The sequence below is a fragment of the Neophocaena asiaeorientalis genome, unplaced genomic scaffold (assembly GCF_003031525.2).
Source record: "Neophocaena asiaeorientalis asiaeorientalis breed wild unplaced genomic scaffold, Neophocaena_asiaeorientalis_V1.1 scaffold134, whole genome shotgun sequence".
NCBI classification, from domain to species: Eukaryota; Metazoa; Chordata; class Mammalia; order Artiodactyla; family Phocoenidae; genus Neophocaena; species Neophocaena asiaeorientalis.
In genome coordinates, this window is record NW_020185339.1 from 12388137 (window position 1) to 12407545 (window position 19409).

Below are 19409 nucleotides of genomic sequence, written 5' to 3' on the forward strand. Positions count from 1 at the left end.
CCTGTCTGTATTTATGACCCACAGAATTTGTGAGCATAATAAAAATGATTTCATCCATCAATGATAACTTTTGACAGTGACTAAGAGATCATAGGACCCCTAGGACTAAAAATGTGGAAAACCTTTAAGGTTCAACTTGATCTACATACCAGAAAAAACCTGAGGTTTGATGAAGTGGAGTCCAATGAGTCATCATGATGTAAGACAGGACTCCTTACCCAGTCCCCAGACCTAAAGCTCCTTGAATGAAGGCAAGGCTGCTTATTCTTGAAAAAGACCTGTGGCAGCACCTCAAGTAATGCCTACTAAAAATCTTCTCCTACCCTTTCCCAGGAGCACATGCAAACATTTACAAGAGTAGCTGTGCAGTGGGGAAAGGGCAGCCATTTGTAGTATTATTGGACACTGGCTCTGTGCTAATCCTAATCCCTGGGGACACTAAGTATGACTGTGCTCAGAATGTGAGCTCCTGGGGTCAGGGGAAAACGGAGTTTTGACCTAAGTTGACGTCACAATGGGTCCAGTGGGGCTTCCCCGGTGTCGCAGTGGTTAAGAATCCGCCTGCCAATGCAGGGGACACGGATTCAAGCCCTGGTCCAGGAAGATCTCACATGCCGTGGAGTAACTAAGCCCGTGAGCCACAACTACTGAGCCTGTGTGCCACAACTACTGAAGCCCACGCCTCTAGAACCCGTGCTCCGCAACAAGAGAAGCCACTGCAGTGAGAAGCCTGCCCACCGCAACGAAGAGTAGCCCCTGCTTGCTGCAACTAGTGAAAGCCCACATGCAGCAATAAAGTCCCAACGCAGCCAAAAATAAATAAATATTTTTTTAAAAAAGGGTCCAGTGAGTCCATGAACTCTCCTGTGGTTGATATTCTAAATCTACAGATGCAATATACATGCTTGGTCTGGTCGTACACTGGTTGTAATTTCTACCCTGACTTCCTTTACCCATGGAGATAGGCTATTATGGTGGATGACTGAAACTACCTCCTTCCTCCCCAAATAATAAACCACTACTGCATCCCTAGGGAAGTCACAGAGATTACAAGAGTGGGGATTCCTACCACATTAATGTTTAACTTGCCTATTTGGCTCTTGAAGAAGACATACAAGTCTTGGAGAATGACTGTATTGTTAAATGAATCGGTGGTAACTACTTCAGTTGCTGTTTCAGATACAGTCTCTTTATTGGAGCAATTCAACTTACCTCCAGAGCCTATTCTATGGTGACTGATCTGACAAATGCTATCTTCTCCATCCTTGACAGAGAGCACCAGAGAGAGTTTGCTTTTATCTGGCAGAGACGGTGTAGACTACTGTCTTACCCGGGTCTACCTCAACTCTCTCTGGACGTCATGCTCTAGTGTGCAGGGACCTTGACCCGTCGCCCTCCCACAGAACATCATACTGTCTGTACATTGAGGAGATCATGCTGATCAGAAATCAGGGAGTACAAACTGCCCTAGATTCCTTGGTAAAGTACAGGTGTGCCAGAGGGTGGGAAATGCAGTGGCCTGTTATTTCAGTGCTGCTTCTGGGGGTCTCGTGGCACAGGGAATTTCTGGATATCCCCTTCAAAGTGAAAGACAGATTGCTGTACCTTCCATTCCTTAAATCTAAAAAAGAGGCACAATGCTTGATGGATCCTTTATACTTTGGAGGAAACATTTCCCCACATTTGGGATTGCTCCTCTGACCCCTTACTGAGTAACCCATTTACCTGCCAGCTTTCAGTGGCAGGCAGAGCAGGAGAACCCGCTCCAGGCACTCCAGGCTACAGAAAGCTCTCTTGATTGACTTCTGTGGCCCAGGGCCTCCAATGGTATCCAAGGTGTCTGTGCCAGATTGGAGGGATAGATGGAGCCTGTAGAGAGCTCTGATAGCATAAATCAAACTCATGCTTTCTTTGACAAATCACTATCCTCCTTTTGAGAAACCCTTGGCTTGTTACCGAATGCCTGAACATGCAACACCCAGTCACCATGCTATCCATTGTATACTGGGCTATTTGACCCACTGAGACATATAGGTGGGGTTTTCAGGGCTAAAGCAGGTCCTGCAGGCAAATAAGATTCACAAGAAAATGGCTCGCATTCCCAACGCACCTTCTCTTTTGTACTGCGGCTTTCCCCAACTTGTCCTAATGTGCAGTTGTTAATGTGGGCTTGTTTTTCTCATACCAAGACATACATACCTCCAGGAGTACTCTGCAGTGTGCTAGGGAGTACCTGAAGCCTATGACCAGTTTTGATGGATGAGAAAATTTGAGCTCAGTTTGAGCATAACTTTGAGCAGAACTCCTGACTGTTTATTTCTCTTGAAAGGCATGATGTTGGAGGTATAGACCTACACTGATTTATGGGCACCAGATAACAAATAATAAATTGCACTTCGAGTAAACAGATTAGAGCATGTTAAAGCCTCAGAAACAGAACTCTGAACAATACATAAGATCCAAAAGGTATACTTCCCATGCACCCTTTCTCAGGAAGCTACTTGAGGATGCACTCCATCAAAGCAAAGGTATAAAGAAGAAGGCATGGGGTCAAGGAAACAGAGTACCTAACAGAGGAGAGACAGAGCAGGCCTAAGGTGCAACCAGTTCGGTTTGCGGCAGTAGGCTAAAGGAGTTCAGAAAAGTTATGCCAGGTAAGTTTTTTTAGAAGAGAAAAAAGTAAAATGAAATGGTTACGTATAATGAATAAGTATATGAAGAACAGTGTGCAAAGGAGTTTTACAATTCTGTGGGAGAATTTTGTTAAAGTAAGAGAAAGGTATACAAGGAAGTAAGAAAATACTATAAGGGGATGATTATCAGCTCAAAGAACATAAAAAGTTGCAATAAAAACGAACAATACGGGCTTCCATGGTGGCGCAGTGGTTGAGAGTCTGCCTGCCGATGCAGGGGACACGGGTTCGTGCCGGTCCAGGAAGATCCCACATGCCGCAGAGCGGCTGGGCCCATGAGCCATGGCCGCTGAGCCTGCACGTCCGGAGCCTGTGCTCCGCAACAGGAGAGGCCACAACAGTGAGAGGCCCGCGTACCGCAAAAAAACAAACAAAAAAACCCACGAACAATACAAAGTAAAAATAAGTTAAGCACTCAATGCTAATTTAGCCAAAAATTATGATATTTAAAGGATGAAGGGGGGGAAAATGAGATGGAATGGGATGGTGTAAGAAAGCTAAATCCTCAGATTCAATCATAGGCAGGCAATTGTGTCTAAAATATATATATCAAACTGACACAGCAGTGTAATGCAACTACACTCCAATAAAAACAAACAAAAATCAAAAAAATAAAATATATACATCACAGAGCTTACTGTTTAGAAACATGGAGGTAAATACTAGGAAAAACAGAAAACAAAAATAGTTAAATACAGTTGTTTCTGGATGCCAAAAGGGATTGGGACAGAGGAGTCCCAATACTAGTTCTATGGAGAACTTCCTCCATTTCCTCTATGGTAAGTCATCTATTTTTTTTTTAAATCACTATTAGATTGTTTAGTTTGGAAGTTTGTATTATCCTAGAGAATTACCATATCATCCTATGGTTTCAAATTTACTGGCATTGTATTTGATCAAAGTATTCACTTGAAATTATTTTAACTTTTCCTATATTTACTGTTATTCCCTCATTCTTGTTTCTAATTTTGTGCTTTTGGAGAGCATTTCTTTGGTAACTAAACTTGCTGAGTATTCATATCTGAACTTACCTTTCTGAAAAAATATTCTGCATTCCCTGAACATGCTCAATAAATCTCCAATGGGAATTTATTTTTAAAAATTTTTGCCGTGCTGCTTGGCTTGTGGGATCTCAATCTCAGCTCCCTGACCAGGGATTGAACCGGGGCCATGGCAGCGAAAGTCCAGAATCCTAACCACTAGGCCACCAGGGAACTCCCTCCAATGGAAATTTTGAAGCTCTGCAAAATTTTAATGCCATAAATTTGTGTTGTTTATTTTCCACCTAGCGGCTCTGCAAAATCAAATAAGTATCTGTTGAAAAACACTGAAGGGCAAGGTGCTTGACATCAACCAGGAGAAAACAGACATTCAGTACTTCACATGGGTATGGGAGAAAGAAAGCTCAATGGATGGAGGAGGTGGATGTCACCTCAGAACTAAGCAGTAAGTGCATGCACACGCACACACACACACGCACACACACACACACACACACACACACACACACACACCCAGTACTGTGTAAAGCCCTCCGACAACTACACAGAAAGTAAGGTCCAACCCAGCAGGGATTTCTTTTACCACTGCCTCCCCAGAACCTAGAATAGTGTGCCTGCCACATGCAGGTCCTCCATAAACATCTGTTGAATTAATGATTCTACAGATATTTTAAAATTAGGCAACCGGTAGAAGATTTGTACAAGTAGATATTTTCCTAACAGCTATGCAGATTAAGGAATGGAGAGTTGGAAATATTGAGATACCAGAAACTAAGCTGTTGTCTCGGTATTACAAAGTTTGTGACAAATTCCCTAAACTCTTTCCCTGCCCGTGAAATTTTCCCTACTTGATGCCTCAGTAATTATTTAAAAATGCAAATGCCAAGGTTTATTTATTCCACAAGTATTAATCGATTCTACCTTCTTGGATCATATTTATCCATATATTACCTATAACCTGTATTATCAATAATCCTCAGTCTGTGAAGAAACTGAGGATCAAGAGGTTGAGTGATTGGGGGCTTACCTGGTGGCACAGTGGTTGGGAATCTGCCTGCCAATGCAGGGGACATGGGTTCGAGCCCTGGTCCAGGAAGATCCCACATGCCGCAGAGCAACTAAGCCCGTGAGCCACAACTACTGAGCCCACGTGCCACAACTACTGAAGCCCGTGAGCCTAGAGCCCGTGATCCACAACAAGAGGAGCCACCACGATGAGAAGCCCGCGCACCACAACGAAGAGCAGCCCCTGATCGGCGCAACTAGAGAAAGCCCGCGCGCAGCAACGAAGACCCAACGCAGCCAAAAATAAAATAAATAAATTTTTTAAAAAAAGAAAAAGAAAATTGAGGGATTGTTTAAGAAAAAAGGTTGAGTGACTGGCCCAGAGGTGCACACCTAGATTCAGGTGTAGGTACCTCGATTTCAACACTGCAGCCTTTCCCACTCTACCAGGCAGCTTCTAAAGGTCTGCTATGTGTGCACCTCTGCCATGAACACAATTAGTGAAACCTAAGGTGGTGCCTGGAACACGAACCGTAGAAGAGGCTTTCCATTCCTTCAGTACTGTGGCAACGTAAACTGGTATGGGTGAGGCAGGTATACAAGTACAACACACTGTGGTTTTCTCAAGTCGGTACCTTCATCTCCAACACACTGATCCTCTCAGCTGTATTCTCTAGTCGTGCCCTGTGTGCTCCACAGAGCATTTATTTTAAAGTAACATTTCTGGGATTTCTCTCATTACAGAAATAATGTTTTACCAGCTATCTGGGCATCCCTTAGCTCCAGTCAAATTGACACAGAAAATTAACCATCACACCTAGTCTTATACAGAAGAGATGATCATTTATTGCTAAGACAGCTTCACATAATGAGTTTTGAATTATTGCTCTACCATGGTGCAAATATTCTCCCAAATTTGTCATTTTTCTTTCAATTTTAATGTTTTTTTTAAAATATGTTTTTTCTTACTATGTCATTAAATAAATGAGTGTATTCTTTTATGATTTTTGCTCTTGTTAGCCTTAGAAAGGCTTTGCCCACTGCCCAAATTATGTAAATATTCATCTATATTTTTAGTACTTTCATAGTTTATTTTTGTACATTCAGAATGTGTTCCATCAAAATTATAGTTTTATTTTAACTAAAAATTTTCTAAATAATTTTTGAGTATTTTGCAAATAAATTTTATTTGGAAAATTAATATTTTAAAGTACATATTTTTCCAAATAGTAGGGAAGTTTTAACCTCTTTACAAGTTATTTGAAATGCCAAATTTGCAAAGTAAATCTCCCATCAACATTATTTTTTGGTAAGAGCTTTACTGAAATATAACTGACATGCCATTCAATTCACCCCTTTAAAGTGTATAATTCAATGTTTTTAAGTGGATTCACAGAGGTGTACCACCGCCACAATCAATTTTAGAATGTTTTTATCACCCCAAGAACACACCATATACGTACCCTTTAGCTATCATTCCCAATCATCCTATAGATTTCCCTACTCTAGACATTTCATGTAAATGGAATTGTATAATATGTGATCTTCTGTGGCTGACTTCTCACACGTGGCACGTTTTCAATCATGTTGTAGCATGTATCAACACTTCATTCCTTCTTATAGCCAAATAAAATTTCTTGCATGGATATAGCACATTTTGTTTGTCCATTTGTCAGTTGATGAACGTTTGATTTATTTCCACATTTTGGCTGTTATAAATAATGCTACTACAAATAGTCATGTACAAGTTTTTGTGTGGACATGTGTTTTCATTTCTTTTGGGTATATACCTAGGAATGGAGTTGCTGGGTCATATGTAATTCTGTTTAACTTTTTGAGGAACAGTCAACTGTTTTCCAAAGCAGCTGCAAATCTTTTACATTCTTACCAACAATGTATGAGGATTCTAATTTCTCCACACCCTCACCAAGACTTGTTATTGTCTTTTATTTTTTAATAGTCTTCTAGTGGGTTGAAAGTGGTATCTTATTGTGTTTTTTTTTTTTTTTTTTTTCGGTACGCGGGCCTTTCCAGGAAGCCCTCTTATTGTGGTTTTGATTTGCATTTCCCTAATGACTAATGATGTTGAACATATTTTCATGTGCTTGTTGGCCATTTGTATACCTTCTTTGGAAAAATATCTGTTCCCAACTTTTGCCTATTTATAAATTGGGTTATTTGTCTTTTTGTTATTATTGTTATTGAGTTGTAAAGGTTCTTTATATATCCTGGATATTCAACCCTTATCAGATGTGCAAATATTTCCTCTCATTCTGTGTTTGTCTTTTCACTTTCTTGATGGTATTCTTCAAAGCACAAACATTTTAAAATTTTGATTATGTCCAATTACCTATTTTTCCTTTGATTGCTTATGCTTTTTGTGTCATGTTAAGAAACTGTGCCTAATTCAAAGGCATAAAGATGTACACCTATGCTCTCTTCTAAGAGCTTTATAGTTTTAGCTCTTATATTTAGGTCTCTCATCAATTTGAATTAATTTTTGTATATGGTGTGAAGTAGAAGTCCAACTTCACTCCTTTGCATGTGTATAAACAGTTGTTCCAGCACCACTGGTTAAAAAGACTTTTTTTTTCTGTTGAATGCTCTTGACACCCTTGTCAAAATCAATCACTTATAAATGTATACATTTATTTCTGGACTCTCAACTCTATTCCATAGATTTGGAATCTATTCCTTATGCCAGTACCACACAGTCCTGATTACTATAGCTTTCTAGTAAGTTTTAAAATTGGAAAGTGTGAGTCTTCCAATTTTGTTCTCCCTTTTCAAGATTGTTTTGGTTATCCTGGGTCCCTTGTACTTTCATCTGAATTTCAGGATTAGCTGGTCAACTTCTGACAAAGAAAATCCAGCTGAGTTTTTTATAGGAATTGTAATGAATCTATAGATCAATTTGGGAACTGTTGCCATCATATTACAATATTCAGTCTTCCAATCTATGAACAAAGGTTATCTTTAATTAGTTTTTCTTTAACTTCTTTCAATAGTGTTTTGTAGTAAGGGTACAAGTCTTACATTCTTTTGTTAAATTTGTCAAATGTATTCCTAAGTATATGATTATTTTGATGCTACTGTAAACAGAATTGTGTTCTTAATTTTACTTTTGGATTGTTCATTGCTAGTGTACAAAAATATAATTGATTTTTGTATATTGACTTTGTATCCTGCAATCTTGCTGAATTTACTAGGTCCAATAGCTTTTTTTTTTTTTTTAGGGGATTCTCCAGGAGTTTCTATACACAAGATCATGTGATTTGTGAATAGAGATACTTTTATTTCTTCCTTTCCAATCTGGCTGTCTTTTGTTTCTTTTTCTTGCCTAATTGTCCTGACTAAAACGTATAGTACAATATTGAACGTGAGTGGCAGGAGTGGACATCCTTGTCTTGTTCCTGATCTTAGGGGAAAACTTTCAGTCTCTCATCATTAAGTATGATATTGGTTGTGGGTTTTTCATAGTTTCCCTTTATCAGGTTGACAAAGTTCCCTTCTATCCCTAGTTTGTTGATTTTTTAAGTCAAGGAAGGATTTTGTCAAACATTTTTCCTGCATATACATGCATGTGATTCTTGTCATTTATTCTATTAATATGTTGTATTACATTGATTTTATTATGTTTAACCAACCTTGCATTCCTAAAATAAATCCCACTTGACCATGGTGCAAAATCATAAACCCTTCTGCCAAAAAAAGAAGAAGAGGTAATACATCCCAGCTCATTCTGTTATTATGATACCAAAAGCAGACAAAGATATCACAAGAAAACTACACAACAATATACCTTATGAATATAGATGCAAAAATCTTCAACAAAATGCTGTTAAACTAAATCTTGGAACATATAAAAAGGATTATATACCATGACCAAGCTGGAGGAATTGGGATTCCTTTTGGGAGGAATGGAAATATTCTGGAATTAGCCATGATGGTTGCACAACTCTGTGAATATACCAAAAACCTGTACACGTTAAAAGGGCAAATATTACAATATTTGAAATATATATTTTAAAGGAAGCTGCCTGCCTTTTATTTTTCTCTTTCACTCTGCTCACTGCCTAAAAGGCAGACGTGATGAAGTTAGGAAAACCATGTTAAGGGACGGTTAGACCAACAAGACAGTAAGAAACTGGGTGTTTGAATGACCTTCCAGATCAGAACGGCACAGCCCGACAGACTGCTTACAAGCTCATACATTTACAAAAGAAAAAATCCTAGTAGTTCCTTTGTTTAGGTTACTGTTATGAGGTTCCTATTAAAGTAGCCCACACTTTGCTGTACAGCAGAAACTAACACAACATTGTAAATCAACTATACTCCAATAAAAATTAATTTAAAAAAATAGCAGACTGCCATCAGCCCGCGCCAGCCAGCTCCGTTATGGTGACTCGCAGCCCCAGCGTTGTGATTAGTGATGATGCACCAGGTTATGACCTAGATTTATGTTGTAGACCTAATCATTATGCTGAGGATTTGGAAAAGGTGTTTATTCCTCATGGACTAATTATGGACAGGACCGAACGGCTGGCTCAAGATGTGATGAAGGAGATGGAAGGCTATCACATCGTAGCCCTCTGTGTGCTCAAGGGGGGGCTATAAATTCTTTGCTGATCTGCTGGATTACATCAAAGCACTGAAACAGAAATAGTGATAGATCTATACCTATGACTGTAGATTTTATCTTTATATAGATAAAGATTTATGTAGATAAAATTTATGTAGATAAAATGCAGATTTTATCTTTATGTCACCTGTCAACAGGTGACATAAAAGTAATTGGTGGAGATGATCTCTCAACCTTAACTGGAAAGAATGTCTTGATTGTTGAAGATACAATTGACACTAAACAATGCAAACCTTGCTTTCCTTGGTCAAGCAGCATAATCCAAAGATGGTCAAGGTTGCAAGCTTGCTGGTGAAAAGGATCCCTCGAAGTGTTGGATATAGACCAGACTTTGGTAGACTTGAAATTCCAGACAAGTTTGCTGTAGGATATGCCTTTGACTATAATGAATACTTCAGGGATTTGAATCATGTTTGTGTCATTAGCGAAACTGGAAAAGCAAAATACAAAGCTGAAGATGAGAGTTCAAGTTGAGTTTGGAAACATCTGGAATCCCATTGAATTCACCAGGAAAATTATCAAATGTTCTAGTTCTGTGGCCAGTTGCTTAGTAGAGCTTATTGAATGTATCTTCTAAGAATTTTATCTGTTTTGTACTTTAGAAAAGTCAGTTGCTTCATTCCCAAACTCTTTATTTGCACTATGAACCTACAGACTATCAGTTCCCTTTGGGTGGATTGTTTGACTTGTGAATGAAAAATCTCTTAAACCACACCACTATTGAATGAAAATATTGAAATTGTATCTGTAAGAAACATTTAAAGAGAAGAATAGTTTTTGTTTTTTTTTGTTTTTTTTTGCGGTACGCGGGCCTCTCACCGCCACGGCCTCTCCCATTGCGGAGCACAGGCTCTGGACGCGCAGGCTCAGCGGCCATGGCTCACGGGCCCAGCCGCTCCGCGGCACGTGGGATCCTCCCGGACCGAGGCACGAACCCGCGTCCCCTGCATCGGCAGGCGGACTCTCAACCACTGCGCCACCAGAGAAGTCCAAGAAGAATAGTTTTTTAATTGGTATTTTAATTTTTATATATTCAGGAAAGAACAGAAGTGATTGAATATTGTTAATTATACCACTGTGTGTTTAGAAAAGTAAGAAGCAGTCAGTTTCATATCAGTGGCAATATTTAGAGGTATCGTTATGTCAGATAAACCATATGTCCTGGAATTATTTTAGTAGGTTTCAGTAGTATTAACTGTATTTTCCCACTTTATTTCTGGTAAAACTCTGTCAACAGTTCCTTTTAAATACAGGTCAATAAGTTCTAAAAACCTACCACTTTTTGAAGTCTTCAATGTAAAAATCCTTAAAATAAAGGCTGTCTCTTTAAAAGAAAAATAAATAAAGTACCCCATCCAATATCCGAATAAATTCAATTAGATTGTTTCTACTTTTTCACTACTACAAACAGCTCTGCAATGAAAATCCTCATATATACTTCCTTGAATACATGTTATATTTTTATTAGGGTAAGCTCCTTGAAGTGAAATTGTTGTCACTTCACTTGATTGTCACAGTGGTTGTCAGGTATGCACAACTTCAGTTACACATACTATTAGTATGTTTATTTTTCTGAGTGGTTGAACCAATTTTCCAGCAATCAGTAGGATTTAACATTTTCTCAAAACCTCAACAACACCTGGTCTTATGAAACATTAAGTTTTGCCAATCTGATGGGTGTGAAATGGTATTCCATTATTGTTGTCATTTGAATTTCCCTGAGATTATTGGAATACAGCATTGTTTCACATTTATTGACCATTTGAGTTTTTTCATGAATTGACTGTACATAACCTTCACTGATTTTCCCATTATGTCATATGTCATTTTCTTAATGATTTGTAGACATTTTCATAAATGCTGGATAGTCCTTTGCTGATTACTTGTTTTACCATTATCTTCTACTAGTCTGTGGCTTACATTTTTACTTTGTTTACAATAATTTTAGTCATATGGAAATTATCGTTTTAACATGTTCAAATGTATCAATCTTTTCCTTTTATGATTTGTTCTTTAAGCCTTATTTGAGAAAATATTTCTTAGGCATATGTCATAAAGATATTTTCCTATTCCAACTGCTGGAAGTTTTATAGTTTTCTTTTCACATTTAGGTTTTATTCCACTTGGAATTTGTTGTTATGGGTGTGAAGTATGTATCACTTTTTTTTTTTTTTTTTTTTTTTTTTTGTGGGGAGGAGGTATTTTGAAGTTTTTTTTTTTTTTTTTTTTTTTTTGCAGTACGCGGGTCTCTCACTGTTGTGGCCTCTCCTGTTGTGGAGCACAGGCTCTGGACGCACAGGCTCAGCAGCCATGGCTCACGGGCCCAGCTGCTCCGCAGCATGTGGGATCCTCCCGGACCGGGGCACGAACTCACGTCCCCTGCATCGGCAGGCGGACTCTCAACCACTGCGCCACCAGGGAAGCCCCATGTATCACATTTTATTTCTTTTTTACATAGAGCTAATTGCTTAAGCACCATTTATTCATAAGGTCACTCTTTCTCTAATGAATTTCCCACATCTTCTATGTCTCTCAGTAAAATCTAATCATTTCTAGCTTAATTTCACTGAGGATATAATCTTTATTATTTCACTGCTATGAAATTTGTGAAGGCTTTCTTTATGGCCCAGAATGTGATCAGTTTGGGGAAATGTTATGCGGGCACTTGAAACGATATGCACTCTGCTGCTACTGGATATACTATTTTATATATGTCAGTTGGGTCAGTTGTTAAACATGTTATTCAAATCTGCTGGATGTGTATTGATATTGCTTTTGTCTGATTGTTTATCAGTTACAAACAGAGGTGTGTTAAAAATCTCTCATCATGATAGACTTGTATATTTCTCCCTTGAGATATTTCTACATAGTTCTGCCTTAATTTTTTTGTTTTTATGTATTTCAAGGTTATATTTTTTGGTACTTCCCAATATACAATTGTTATATTTTGTTGAATTAACTTTTATAATTATGAAATGTCCCTTTTTATCTCTAGTAACATTTTTTTGCTTCAAAGTCTACTGTATTTCATATAATACAAGTACTCCAGCTTTTCTTTCTTCATTTTTTTGGGGGGTTGATGTTTGTATGTTTTCCAGTCTATGATCTCTACCTTTTAATTGTAAGAGTTAGTCCATTTATATTTAATATAATTATAAATTTGGGTTTAAATCTACTACCTTTATAAAAAAATTTATTCTACCTGTCTACATTCTTTTTACTTTCTTTTACTGCATTTTTTAAAAAATGGCTTGCTTTATATTATTTCATTTTCCCCACTTATTAGCTTGGTAGTTATATACATTTTTTACTGTATAAATTCTTGAATTCAACACAGAACCACTAAATCAGAAATTAGGGTGAAATTTCTGATTCAATGGGTCTAGGATGGGACTTGAGAATGTGCATTTCTAACAAGTTCACAGATGATGCTGATGCTTCTCATCCACTGCTCACACTTTGAGAACCATTGGTTTGGAGGAAGAAATTGACTAGATATAAGGAGATTAGTAAAGAGATACTGTAATAATCAAAGCAAATGATAATATCTTTGACCAGGATAGTGGCAGTGAAAATTGATAATGTATTAATACCAGAGAATAATGATACTATTGATAGAAACAAAAGATTCCAGAATAGAAGCTGGTGTTAGAGAGATAAAGATGATTTTCTTTTGCCATTTTTCTCCTTGTAACAGAGGAAACAGAGGTAATTATAATCAGAATAGATCTTACTCTCACTAAGCAGTAGTTCCCTCCACCTTTTCTTTTGGCCATGCCACATGGCTTGTGGGATCTTAGTTCCCTGACCAGGGACTGAACCTGTGCCTCCTGCAGTGGAAGCACCGAGTCCTAACCACTGGACCACCAGGGAATTCCAGTTTTCAATTTTATAAGTGTTTATTTTAAAAGAAAAGAGGGTATTACTAAAACTCAAAAGTACACATTTTTACACATTGATTTATGTGACCTAGAGAATACTAAAGGCACAGCATGAGGAATAGTAAGAAACATATGTAATAGTAAAAACCATTCTGTTCAGTATTTTACTGCGAATATTTATGATAATTGTAATAGAAATGTACTGTTTATCTAGGAACTCAATATGAAATTCTGCTAAAGACGGGGAAAAAAATTTTAAACCCAAGGTAAATAAAACTTGACATCTTCATTCATAAATGAGTAGCAAAAACATTTTTGATAAACAAAATTGACAACTTGTAAAAATCTTTATAATTCTGAGGCAAGTTTGTGATAAAATATATGCATTTTTCCTCCAAACTTTAACTGAAATATATTGTAACATCACAAATCTCTCTTATAAAAGTAAAAAGTTTCTGATTAGAGTTTGAGATACATAATTTTGGGAGTTCTTACAAATAATTGGGAACTTCATAAAAGCATCCACAAATGGATGTCAGGGAAGGATTATGATAAGTAATCTCAGACAGGAAAATCCTAGCAGCCTACAGATTAGATTGTTTCTAAAGAGCCATAATATAAGTGGATATTATCTGACCAAGTTTTCAAATATCTTATCATATTAGTCACCTACTCAAAAGCCTTCCTTGACTTCTGTATTAGTTTCCTATTGCTGTTATAGCATAAATTTAGTGGCTCAAAACAACACAAATGTACTATCTTACAATTCTGTAGGTCAGAATTCCAAAATGGGTCTCACTGAACTAATATCAAGACACCAGCTGGGCTATATTCCTTTCTGAAGGCTCTAAGAAAGAATCCATTTTCTTGCCTTTTCCCACTCCCTTGGAAAAGGGGACTGCCTGCATTCTTTGGCTTGTGTCCTCCTTCTGTATTCAAAGCTGGCAACAGTCAGTTGAGCCTTCTTCAAATTGCATCCCTCTGACCTCCTCCTCCACATTTAAGGACCCTTGTGATTATACTTGGCCCACCAGGATATCTCCCTATCTTAAGGTCAGCTGATTAGCAAACTTCACTCATCTGCAAACTTAATTCCCCTCTGCTGTGTAACATAAGATATTCACAGGTTCTGGGGATTAGGGTGTGGACATCCTTGGTAGGGGGCATTACTCTTCCTACCATGGCTTCTCAATGTCCACCAAACCCATCCTATCTGTCAAGGACTTTTACATTATTGGCCCCAATTTACTCTCCTGTCTTACCCCCAGGGCTCTGATCTTTGTGCCCTGGGTTCCAGCCTGATCTCTATTCCAGTCCTAGAACCTGGAAACACACACACACAGCACAAAGTGGCACTTAATAAATATTTATTAAATGAATGCACTCATCTTTGTATGTCCTCCTGTTTTTTGCCCAGTTCTCTGATCATAATAGATGCTGAAGAAGTATTTATGGAATTAAATTTTATGTACATCCCCAGTATTACTTCATATCATCACCAGAGGAAAAACAACCATAGTAAGCCACTTTTTCATGGAGAAATAAAGACTATAGACAAGCTGTCACAATTCAGATGAGCCTTCTATTACTTAGTTTTGATGTGATGGCCCTCCCTAGAGCACAAAATATTGCACGTTTAATTCAAGGATGGAGTTCATAAATTAACCCCAGCAGACCACACCATCTACACAGGAAGTGTGTGTGTGCTGGGGGGAGAGGCACTCTAGTATGGATGTGTAGGATACCAAGAAGGTAACTAAGCCACAATTCCCTGTAGTTCATTACATCCAATTTCAGGGTATATACTTAAAGCCTGAAGCCTCTTCTAGTTCTTGCCTAAGTTTTTATTCTCTTGAATGCGTTTCTCTTACTTTTACAGTAGTACTGGTTTCTTAGAAATAGATGTTTGTCCTCTCTTTCTAGGTTTTTCATATCAGAGAAAGAAAAAAACTCAAAAATAAAACATATTGCCTCTAATCACCTGCTCTCTCTTGTTCCATATACAAGAGGCTGGTTTTAAAAATTCATCTTTTCTTTGCAATCCAATGTAATCAACGAGGCAAAAGCAAATGTTTGGAACTGCACAAGCTCATTTCATTTACATTAAACCAATTTTAAATGTTTGGAACTGCGTAAGTTCGTTTCATTTACATTAAACTAATTTTAAATGATTCTCTTCTTTTCCTTCAGAATTTGAGTCCCCCCTTTCAAACCAACTCCCTATATTCAGTAGCATCAGTAACATCGTTTAACCCAAACACACAAATGTTAATCACAATGAACCCTTTCAGTTCTTATTTTACTTTTCTTGCACAACAGATGAGGACATTTTCTAAGCCAGTGTTTATTTTTACTCTGTCTACAGACTAGAATTACTTGTAGAACTTTTTTAAAAACATCAATGCCCAGGACCCACCCAAGACCAAGTCTGAATCTGTGAAGGCTGGACCCAGGCATCAGAATTTCTTTTTATCTTTTTTTTTGTTTTTTTGGCCGTGCCACGCAACTTGCGGAATCTTAGTTCCCTGACCAGGGATTGAACCAGGGCCTCGGCAGTGAAAGCATGGAGTCCTAACCACTGGACTACCAGGGAACTCCCCAGAATTTATTTATTTAATTTTGCGGTACGCGGGCCTCTCACTGTTGTGGCCTCTCCCGTTGCGGAGCACAGGCTCCGGACGCGCAGGCTCAGCGGCCATGGCTCACGGGCCTAGCTGCTCCGCGGCATGTGGGATCTTCCCGGACCAGGGCACGAACCCATGTCCCCTGCATCGGCAGGCGGACTCTCAACCACTGTGCCACCAGGGATGCCCCCCGACCCCAGAATGTCTTTTTAAAGTTCCCCCAGTGATTCTAATGTATGGCCATGGATGAGAACCAAACCTCTTAGCACACACACCTGCTAGTCACAAAGAGATAAGGCAGTGATGAGAACAGTAGTCAGAGGAAGCTGACCCCAAATTTAGATTTTGCTACGGTCAATTCAAAGAGCAGATCCTTGCCCTGTGGATAATTAGGACTTGACTGGATAATTAGGATAACTGACTTGAGTACTATATTACATGGCTGAATACAGTGATTGCTTCAGAAACAAGGATATGACTCAAAACAGAAGTTGAATAGGACTTAAAGATATTTTAAAGAAATTATTAGTCAAAGGTCAAATTTATTCACACTGTCTTCTTTAGTAGTCTATGGCTGAAGATGTTAGATATGTGCAATATTCTTTCCCCTTCCCTGCTTTTTACTGTATCTAATGCAGCGAACTCAAGGGAAGGGAGAAAGTCCTTGTTCTCTTTTTCTAAAAAGAGATTTCCCAAATGGCTTCTTGTGGTAGTGGGCCATGAAGAAGAGAAAGTTGAAGGTGATTAGGATCCATGACACTGTAGGGAATCTAGACGTTCTACAAAGAGAATGGGTGGGGCACCCAGGCCTTCAATAAAAAGGTAAGGTCTGGGTAGATGCAACAGCAACCGGCTGTGGGTATTGCCTAATTGCAAAGGCACTGTGGAAACATTCTGCTTACATACTGGACTCTGGCACAATATTTTGGTTGAGCTGAATTTTTCCATCACTAATTGCTTACGAGAATTTCCAAATTGAGCACTTCATTGCTCAAAAGTCAAAAAGTGACTGCAAAAGAACATACTTATGCTCTATAAATGGTACGATGCAATCATAATTTGGATAAAGACATATATACTGCTTTGGCCGAGGAAACCTTGACTAAATTGAATGTTGTTCATCATTTTCTGTAACATTAACATATCTTTCTGCAGTTCTGTCATTTCTTGTATACTTTACTTTATAAAATCTTATTTTGTTCAGATACTTTTTCAAAACGATTGTTGCCAGGATCCAAACTGGCACTGGAAGAAAACTGATTATTTGCAACAAAAAGAGAGAAATATCAAATCCTAGGATTACATATAAAGCATTACCACTCCTTCCAAGTGATTTAAAAATCTATGTCCTAAATCCCAATTTATTTTTTTTGTCAGATCCTTCAAAATTACCTGGAAATTGTGAAACACCCTTTATGTAGTAAATTCTACCTTCTCAATGTCTTGATTAGATATTAGCCACTGACTGAAAAACGTGTATGTAATTTATTAGTGCCTGAACCACAATCTTCAACTAATTAGCAATGTTTCACCAATTATAACAACACCTTTTAAATGATGAACTACCATATAATTTCTAAATCACTATTTCTTTTTGACACCTTTCTTTTATATTAATGATTTAATCCTGAAAAAAGTGATGTTTCTAAAACCCTGCAATTTGTTTTGAAATTCCTGAGCGTTGAGCAGATTAATTTACAACATTTGTCTTTGAAACATTATTGCTTCTTCAAGACTTTGAACATTATACTCTATCTAAATTCTGTACTTCTATATTTACTGCTTATATATTATCTTCATTTTTAAGGTCCTCTTCCTTTGTCAGCAAGAGCATCTTTTTTAAGAGAAGTCATATACTTTTCTTTAAAGGAATTCCCTTTTTAAAATTTCCCCAATTCAAGATTTTACTGTTTAGGAGACAAGAACAAGAGGTTTACTGTAGAGAAATGATAAGCTTATTTTAAATACTTGTAAACTATTGAGATAGAATTCTTTTTTTGGATTGATATAATTATATCCTGTCACACTTAAAGTTGTTCCTGTGTACACAAGACTCATTCCCTTTGGACAGCTTTCTTGCTTGATCTTCAAGCACTGCTCTCACAAAGAGGGAAAATGCCAGTAACTTTAAAGAAGATACACATCTTTACTTTGATAGTTAAGCAACAAGAAGAGCAAAAAAGGCCAAGAGAAGAAAGAAAAAACGAAAGAAAAGCCTTCTTGCAAAATCAGGTGCACTACAAAGCTCAATTAGTTCACAGACTGAGGACACTGCTTTTTATAAGTTTTTTTCTCCACTGGGAACAGTTTTCTGAGCGTCCCTCTCTCTGCTCTCCATCCCTCGAGTCTTAACCAGGTTTTTTCGTTTTTGCTTGTGAGAACTAAAAAAGTTGCAAAGGAAGGAATATTCGGTACATTTCACGGACGGTTTTCTATTTTCAGAAAGTTTTGCCGTTTCCCAGGTGGCTCCCAATTGTTTCTAGACACACAGAGCCTAGGAGTCACTAGGCTGCCTCTAGACCCTTCTGACAATCTATTTCATGAAAACTAGGAGTCCGCCGTACCCGCCCAAAATGGATCTACGCAGAATTTCGCGTTTGATTCCACGTCGTTTGTCAACCCACGAAAGTTCATCTTTGGACCACAAGTTAAAAACGTCTGTCAAGAGTTAAAAGGCAAGGAAACCTCTAACACCTTTCAAGGGGCTAAAAGACTCCCTGCACCTCCCAAGACGAGTTCTGGACGCGGCCAGTGGGAGCTCGGACCTTGACCATGCGCCGGAGTAGGTGTATCCCCGCTACGCACTGGCTTTAACCGGAGGAAAAGTTAACTTTCGGCTCCTTGAATTTCTCCAAAGTCAACCCTCTAGGGCCCTAACCTAAGCTGGGCCAAGGCCTCAAAATCTGGGACCAGGCAAGACAGGTGTGTAAAGAAAGCCTCCGGGCACCACGCACGGGTCGCCGTGCACAAACCCGCCTGAAGGACCGGGGGGCCCGGGGCTCCCCGATGTATTTACTCCTGGTTTGAGTATAGCCTGCGAAGCCTCGTCGCCTCCTGGTAACGCGAGCATACTCCGAGCCACCCCGCGAAGGGTCTAACACTGATGCTCCCCCCAAACCTCAAAATCTCCGCAGGAGCGAGGCATCCCTCGTGGGGCGTCCTTACCTTGGGGTTGGTCAGAAGCTGGTGCTCGTCGCTGTGCAGTAGCGCCCTGGAGTTGGACTCGGAGTTGTTCACGTAGACCTGGACGCAGGGGTACTGCGAGGTGCCCCTGCAATCGGCGCCACAGGTGAAGGTGCACTCGAACACCTCGCCGATCTGCTGCACCGACAGCACCGTGCAGTTGGCCGCCGTGGCTTGCAGATCCTGCAGCGCGGGACTGAGCCAGCAGAAACCGAAGATAAAGAGCGACACGACGCCGGAGATGATGAGAAACAAGCCGAGCCGGATGCTCTTGTCCTCGGCTTCCGTGTACTCGTAAGCCACCCGGAGCTTCGCCATCGCCCCCCACTCCCGGCGGCAGGCACGCTCCCCCCGCCCCCTCCCGCCCCCGGCGCAGAGCC

General features: G+C 39.1%; 1 protein-coding gene, 1 long non-coding RNA gene and 1 pseudogene across 3 annotated transcripts in view; 2 read left to right on the forward strand and 1 right to left on the reverse strand.

Annotated features, from left to right (window-relative positions):
* The window catches only part of KCNMB4 (potassium calcium-activated channel subfamily M regulatory beta subunit 4), a 62193-nt gene extending 42796 nt beyond the window's left edge, over positions 1–19397 (reverse strand). The window contains exon 1 of the mRNA XM_024737093.1: positions 19012–19397. Coding sequence (XP_024592861.1) covers positions 19012–19347 — 336 coding nt within the window. The 5' untranslated portion in view covers positions 19348–19397. The remainder of the gene's footprint in view (positions 1–19011) is intronic.
* LOC112394357 (hypoxanthine-guanine phosphoribosyltransferase pseudogene) lies at positions 9074–9815 on the forward strand (annotated as a pseudogene). Its single transcript, XR_003002118.1, has one exon. The product of XR_003002118.1 is annotated as a hypoxanthine-guanine phosphoribosyltransferase pseudogene (transcript).
* LOC112394328 (uncharacterized) overlaps positions 18908–19409 on the forward strand; it is a 3163-nt gene continuing 2661 nt past the window's right edge. The window contains exon 1 of the long non-coding RNA XR_003002115.1: positions 18908–19323. This is a non-coding gene — a long non-coding RNA (uncharacterized LOC112394328). The remainder of the gene's footprint in view (positions 19324–19409) is intronic.